General features: G+C 51.7%; 1 protein-coding gene across 1 annotated transcript in view; it reads right to left on the bottom strand.

Annotated features, from left to right (window-relative positions):
- Positions 1-7057, bottom strand: part of SMAD7 (SMAD family member 7) — a gene marked incomplete at its 5' end in the record, with an annotated part of 24795 nt that extends 17738 nt beyond the window's left edge. The window contains 2 exons of the mRNA XM_009322975.1: positions 1734-1805; positions 7004-7057. Of these exons, the coding sequence (XP_009321250.1) occupies positions 1734-1805; positions 7004-7057 (126 nt within the window). The remainder of the gene's footprint in view (positions 1-1733; positions 1806-7003) is intronic.
- Positions 7058-7368: the final 311 nt, after the last annotated feature.

Below are 7368 nucleotides of genomic sequence, written 5' to 3'. Positions count from 1 at the left end.
CTTTGATAAGGAAGACAAAAAAAAAAAAATATCCAACCCAATGAAATAATATAGTAAAATAAGTTAAAAAAAAACGCATTTTCAGGAGGAAACGTGCTTTCTTTTGGGGAGGAGGCTCTATTAAGGAGCTGGGGCTCCCCTTCCAGCGGCCCTTCGGGAGGCACCGGGAACGAGCCGTGTTATTTCCTGCAGCCCAAGCCCCCACCTCCCGCCTTCCCTTCGGGAGCAGAGCAGCCAGACGAGATGTTATCAATAGGCTGAACCTTACAGAAAGCCCCCTTTTAAAAGCGAGTACTTCCTCTGCTTATTTCATGTGGTATCCTGTGGAACTGAACTCTCTCCTCCCCTCCGCAACGGGTGTATTTCAGGAGGAAAAAGGAAAAAAAAAAAAAAAAAAAAGAAAAAAAGATCTAACAACATCCTTATTGTGTTGTTTTGCTTCTTGTCTTTTTTCTTTTAACAGTCTCTTTTTTTCCTTCCCTAAAGCTATAGGCTCCAATAGCAAAAAAATAAAGACAAACCCAACAGTCATCTGCATTAAAAAAAAAAAAAAGGCAGCGACAAGTTTCTCTGTTCCCTCTCCCCCTCCGTTTGATTAATTCTCATTAGGGCCTTTGAACAAACAATATGCTCCCCTCTCAAATAACAGACAGGGTATATATTACACCCAAAGAAAAACAAACAAGGCTCACTTAAAGACATCCACACCGAACGCAATTCCTGGAGAGAGGCAGGGGCAGATGCACGCGCGCGTGCGGCCACCGCCGACCTAGGTCTGAAATTCCAGTTTCAGGGCGATGAATAAATCATAAATCATGGAGACATCCCCACAAAAGGAAAGCACCTTCAAACATCAGCGAGTACATGCAGGTACATGGTTTCAGACACTCGAATCCTGGTAGAGAGCGAGCCCAGCCACAGAGTTGGCTGGTCCGGGCTGGGAGATGAGCTGCTGGAGACGTCACACCTTGGAGACGGTGTTGGGAGTTGGACCAGATGACCTTTAAAGGTCCCTTCCAACCCAAACCGTTCTAGGATTCTATGAAAAGCCCAGGAGGGGTGAGGAAAACACCTTCTGAACCCCCATCCCATAACGGCACCTGGAGGCTGAAGGAGATGGCAAATGGGAAAACGAGGGGAAATCATAGAATATCTCAGGTCGGAAGGGACTCGCAAGGATCATCGAGTCCAACTCCCTCTGCAACATCTTCTGCAAAAAACGGGGTCACCTTTCCTCCCTGGGTACCACGAGCCTCACGCGTGAGATGTGGGATGCTGGTTTCCCTACCAGGACCAAAGCCCAAGCACAGCTCTCGTCCCCCAGACAAGAGGTGCCACCACCAAGTCAAGGAGAACTTGATGCCGAATCCTTCTGCAAGGCACAACCGCACCAGCTCCGATAATCCGTGCATCCGAACGAACGGGTGGCCAACATCACTTCGCCTTCCCCAACACGCCTCTTCCTGCCTCGCTCCAAAAATTAATGGAGCGTAAGGCTGGAATTCAAAGGAAATACGGGCTTTCGGGAATGGAGAACCTCGCCTGGGATTTCAACACATCCTCTGCATGAGAGGTACGCGGCGGCTACTGAAACGAAACCTAATTCCCCCTTCGAGCACGCCTTTCTTAATGACTCGCAGCCCCAAAACTCCCCAGCATCACTTCGCCTTCCGTCGGGACCCTCGGTCAACGCAACCCACGGTCAAAATCAAGGGCAACAAGAGATGTCTTACCTGAAAGCCCCCCAGGGGCTAGACAATTAGTTCCCCCTGTTTCAGTGGAGGAAGGCACAGAGTCTGGACAATCTGCTGGAGCGGAGGAAAAGAAAAAAAAAATAAAAAAAAATCAGCATATAGGCGGTTTTTCGCAGGCTCCCAGCATCGCCGCGAGCAGAACACACATTCCAAAGGGTTTAGCAGGAAGCGATTACTAATTGTCCGCGCAGAGACGGTAGTTCATCAAGAAGCATCCACCCTAACTCGTCGCCTCAATCAAGGCTGCGCGCTGCGCTTCATCACCAGCCAACGCTGATTATAGACCGGCAAAAATTACAGACTGGCTGCCACCTCTCTGGCCAAGTCACCGGATAATGAGATCAAGGTTGTCGTCGTTCTGATGTAAGCGAGCTCCCAAAAATGCTTAAATCGTGGCTGTATGTGCCCAATTTAGTCAACGCCTGTAACTCACCGAAATGGGAACCGAAAGGGAAATGTCTCATCGCCACCCTTTTGCGGCAAACGGTCTATCTTTGTGTTCCCCCGCTCGATTTTTGTCACCGCCAGCTGCTGGCAGGTCTTACACCCCGCTGGCACCTCCTGGGACAGGCGGGCATACTCCTCCATGCGCCACCGAAGGCCAAGGGCAGGGTCAGATCGGTCGCCCCGTTAGAGGTTTCTCCTGATGCATGGAGGCATTCGAGCTCAGGGTTTGGACCGTTCCATCCCATGCCTGCTCCTCCAGGTGACAACAGCCGGGAGCCAACACCGACGCCCTGGTCCTACAGGCAAACTCCACGTTTTCGGTCGCTACCACGGGGGAGACAAGCTCAAGGACGCTCCATGCCCGAGAAGATCCATGAAGTTCACGCGACCTTCTGGCCCTCAGCGGGTTCTCGGGGACTTGGGGTTTCATCAAATTTGGGCTCCCTAATGACATCATTTTGCTCACGGCTGTATCTCCAAGCAAGGCCCACCACCAGGAGAGCCGAGATAATTTTCTCCCTACTGATAAAAGTAGTTTTTCCAGATTTCATCCCTGAAATCCCAGTGAAAAAGAAATTCCTGTCTGCATAACCTCATTTTACCAGAGTAAAGTAGAAGCCGTAACAGGAATATACAGTTTAACAGGATATACTTAATCAAACCAAAAACAATAGGGGAGACAGGAAATGGACTTACTTGTGAAATACTGTATACGATACACTCTCTAAATGCCTCGTCCTGCTTTCTATGCTTTAAAGAAATATGCGTTTTCTTTTTTTAACCCTTTCTGATCCAGACAGAAGATTCCCCATGCCCTTTTCCCTGAGACGGCTTCAACGCCGTGGGGCTACAGATGTTTTCTGAACGTAGGCTGGACCAGCCTCCCCCGCGCCGGGCTCCATCTGCCCCCAGTTACAGCTCCCTGATGGGATAAAGGACATCATTTGCCCTTTCCATGTTGTCTTACTCTAGGTATCGCATGTGACAAGGTCCTCCGTCAGCACACTGGACAGGATGGCAGGAGAGAATCCTATCCCAGCCTGAAATGCATAACCCTAGCAATGGGGTGATGCTGGCGTTACGGCAGCGCTGCTCTGGTTTGACTCCGAATCTATGTGCCATTTGGCATTTCTGCACCGAGGCTGAAAACACGGACAGATTCAGAGCCTCCCGGAACAGCTGGACCACTCCCTGATCCACACTACCCATCAAAGGAAAGCCCAAGTGTGCTTTCAAGGCTTCTTTACAGCTGACAGCTCTCTTCCCGTGTCCCATCATCCACCGGCCAGTTCCCTTCATCCATTAATTACCCTCTGAAGTCTCTTTAGAGGACTCAGAGCTGATGCACCTTGACGCTAGACCAAGCATGATGGTCAGGTGTGGGATAAGCCCAAAAGCGGGACCCTCCTGGGCTCTCTGCTCTACACGTGGCTGGTTTCATCCTCGCACTCTTCCCATCTCCCGCGGATCTGCCTAGGGCTCTCGCTAGTAGGGGGTACTCGGGCTTGTTTTATTTTCAGCATCAGAGGGGTCGTAGGATCAGAGGTGCGATCAAGCCAACTGAAGGTGAACCTCCTCCCAAAACTGCCTTCCCACAATGTAAAACCATCGCAGAGACATACAATATTCCTGGTGGCCACCAGCCCAGCCTCGCAAGGCGCTGAATAGTTCCTGGAAGCTGTCAAACCTCCAGCTCCCCTGCAAGTCGATGCCACAGGAGGGCATTTGGCTCTGCAGCGGTATCTCAGCGGGTTTCCTGCACTCTCATACTCCAGCCCCACCATGAGCAGCCACCCAGTAGCACGATGGACACAGCCACTTGCAGTCCCTTGTCCCACTTAATGATGGGTCAAAACATCTGCTTGAGTGATTTGCGGGCACCACTATCCATCTTGCTTCCGACACAGCCGCAAGTGGCAGCTCCTGCAGGGATATCGGGGATGCTGAGCTCCCACATGCCTCCAGGACTGCAGGGTGAGCCCGGCCCCGCGCTAGCCACCATCACCCATCCATGTAAGGAAGAGGGAAAAGTCCTCTCCTGGATGAACAAGCAAGCCAGCCTGGACTTACAGCCTTCCTGCAGGTAACCCGCCCGTCAAGGGCAGATCTTTCCGCTCTACGGCGAGTGCACAAATACCAGATCTATTCTATCGACACTGTCTGATGTGGCATTTCCCTGGCTGCAGCAGAGCCCCAGCTCCCCGTCCATCCCTGCTTTCCCCCAGCCAGCAACACAGCCTGTCTCAGCCTCCATCACCTCCAAGAAAAAAAACGTAATCCCCATCATAATGGTTTTAAACGAAAAAAGGGGAGATTCAGACTAGACAGAAGGAAGAAATGTTTTACGCTGAGGGTGGTGAAGCACTGGCACAGGTTGCCCAGAGAGGTGGTGGATGCCCCATCCCTGGAAACGTTCCAGGTCAGGTCGGACGGGGCTTTGAGCGACCTGATCGAGTTGAAGATGTCCCTGCTCATGGCAGGGGGGTTGGACTAGATGGCCTTGAGAGGTCCCTTCCAGCCCAAACCACTCTGTGATTCTATGATCACGGGCACTGTCTGTCTGTCCATATGAAGCACTTACCAGACGTAGCACTAAATACTTAAATATTTTTATTACCACTATCACGCTTGATGGAAAAGCGGAAGTTTCGGCTGGATGCATGTTCCCAGCTCCACTTGCAGATGCAGTTGCCACGCAGTTGCCCAAGTCTAAACTGGAGGGACCGTTCCCACCCAAGGTCCCAGAGGAGAAGATGGCACGTGTGCATCAGCCAGGTAAAAGGCTTCACACCCTCCCACCGTCGTCTACTGTCCCTCTTCCATCTAGCCAGCCCATGGCCAGCAATCGACACGCGGCCGGGAAAATGCCGCAGGAGATGGCACCGATGCTGGGACGGGAAACCCTCGGTCCCTCCGCAGAGGAAACGCCGAGAAACCCTGAGCTTGCAAAACCCACCTGCGACAACAGACTTCCAGGCTCCGCTTGTGCCTGTCACGGCCCCGTTAGTCAGAGTTCAGCTGCCAAATGGGTTTTTCTTTTAAAAAGGAAAAAAAAGGAGGACTTTTTGGTGAGTAACCCAGTTGTTTCTGCGTTTCCGATGGGCAGCGTTAATCACTTCCTATTGGCCGATAGGAATAACTTTTCCTTTCGAAATGGCACATTCATGTTCTGCGGCTTTTCTGTTTACACACATTTTGCTACCTTATGTCAACACTTGCTAATGAATAAATATATCACTCGGCTAACTGAAAATGAGGTCCTGGCAGAGGCAGATTGGATGTTTAAACCCTGCTAATAGATTTATCCTAACATCTTTACAGGAAACTGAAGGCAAGCTTTAACCCTTCTCTCCCGCGGCTCCGAACCCCTTTGCATCCCGCGCCAGGATCATCGTTGGGTAGAAACGAAGGCAATAGAGGCAGAAACACAAGCTTTTGGGGGAGCACTGCCCCGCGGGGACGCAGTCGAAACGATGCCAACCTCACCCAAACCCGCAAAACTTTGCGACCCAGCAGACCCTCAGAGTCTACTACGGAACCACCCTTCCGCATCCCAGCACGTGCTCGGGATGTTGCGCCTGCTCCCGATATCCCTCTTTCATTCATAAGCCTTTATCTCCTGTTTTTTCACGCGGAGGCAAAATATTTCATGCTTTGCAACCCGATTGTTTGTTAAACAGCTTTGCTTATTTCCACAAGGCATAAAAAGAGTTATTAGTGTTGCTTAGAGGGGAAAAACAACAGTCCAGCCTGCGAGGGAGCAGTGGGCAGGATGGGACCCCCACAACGGTACCCTACGTGTCCAAAGCAACCTCAAGTTTGGGGTTTCTTCTAGTCCCGAGCATCTGAAGAGCAGCGATTTTATAGAAACTGCTCTTGTGGCAAAAAAAAAAAACCCAAAACCACCCGATATTGGTCTTCAGAAACACATCTATCTTTGCCCCCCGGCCCCGCCGTGCCCCTCCTGCCTGCTGTGACCGAGGGGCACGACCGCAGAGACCACCGTGCTCCAGCCGACACTCCAGACCCACTCATCCTTGGGGAGCCAGGAGCTGCCCCTCCCCGAGCTCCCCCCTCCGTTTCCGATTCTCCCCACCTCTCCTCCTTCTTCCAGCCCGATTTATCTCACACCCGGCGAGCGCGCTGCCAACCAAGAGTTTATGCAGACAACCGCAAAAGAGCTGGTGCCAGCCTCAAATGGGCTTCTCCCCTGGCACCCTGACATTCAATTACAAGCAACAGGCATGCAAAGCGGTGCTAAAAAAACAAAATAAAAATGAAAAAACAAGCGACTCTTCCACCCCCTTTCCCAATTTTTCCAGCCTGACAAGGTGGGATTAGGCTCCCTTGAAACACGGAACGATTCCTAGCAACTCCATTTGTGGAGCCTCACCGGGATTCCCCAGCCATCGCGGCGATGCCAGGCCGAGCTGTGCTGGATCCCAACCCCAACCCCTACAAATTCACCCAGGGGCGCGGGAGCAGGCAGCACCGCTGCCGCTTACAACCGGAGCCCACGGTTCTCCTGCCTCCCCAAGTGACCTGAGCGGCGAAGGCCTGCGCTGCATCGCAATCCCTCCTAAAGTTTCCTGCCCGAGTTTTAACATCCCGCTTTGTGCAGAGGGTGTTCTTAGATTAAATTCTGTGTTAGTTCTTCCAGGGGGTATCAGAGGGTACAGAAGCACGCAAGCAGCCCAAAAGCAAAACGCATCGCGGCGTGACAAAGGCAGGAGGCATCTCCCCTGAGAAAGGGGCTGTTTTCCCTTTTTTATCTGCAGTCCGCCTTGAAAAAGTCCACTTACCGGTTGGTTTGAGAAAATCCATTGGATATCTGGAGTAGGGTGGAGGGGGAGACTCTGGAATTAGAAAAGTACAGAGAAAATAAAGGCAGAGCCATGAGAAAGGAAAAAAAAAAAAAAAAAAAAGAAAGAAAAAAGATAGGAACTTATGATAACAGTGGCATTCTTTTAGCAAAACTGTTTGTCTTAGCTCTGGGGGTTGGAGGCAGGGCAGCGAGGCGGTGATTGCCTTGATATTTAGCTGTCAGATAAACAAAAGGGGCCGTCTGGCGCCAGTCTCCCTGCTATCTGCCGCTCGGGCTGTCTGATCGGGGCCTCCTTGGCTCGGCGGAGCCGCGGCAGCGCCGGGGCCGGCCGGCCGCGCCAGG

The sequence above is a fragment of the Pygoscelis adeliae genome, unplaced genomic scaffold, assembly GCF_000699105.1.
Source record: "Pygoscelis adeliae isolate BGI_AS28 unplaced genomic scaffold, ASM69910v1 Scaffold182, whole genome shotgun sequence".
In the NCBI taxonomy this organism is placed as follows: Eukaryota; Metazoa; Chordata; class Aves; order Sphenisciformes; family Spheniscidae; genus Pygoscelis; species Pygoscelis adeliae.
The sequence above is the reverse complement of the archived record's forward strand: the minus strand, read 5'-3'. Positions and strand labels throughout refer to the sequence as shown.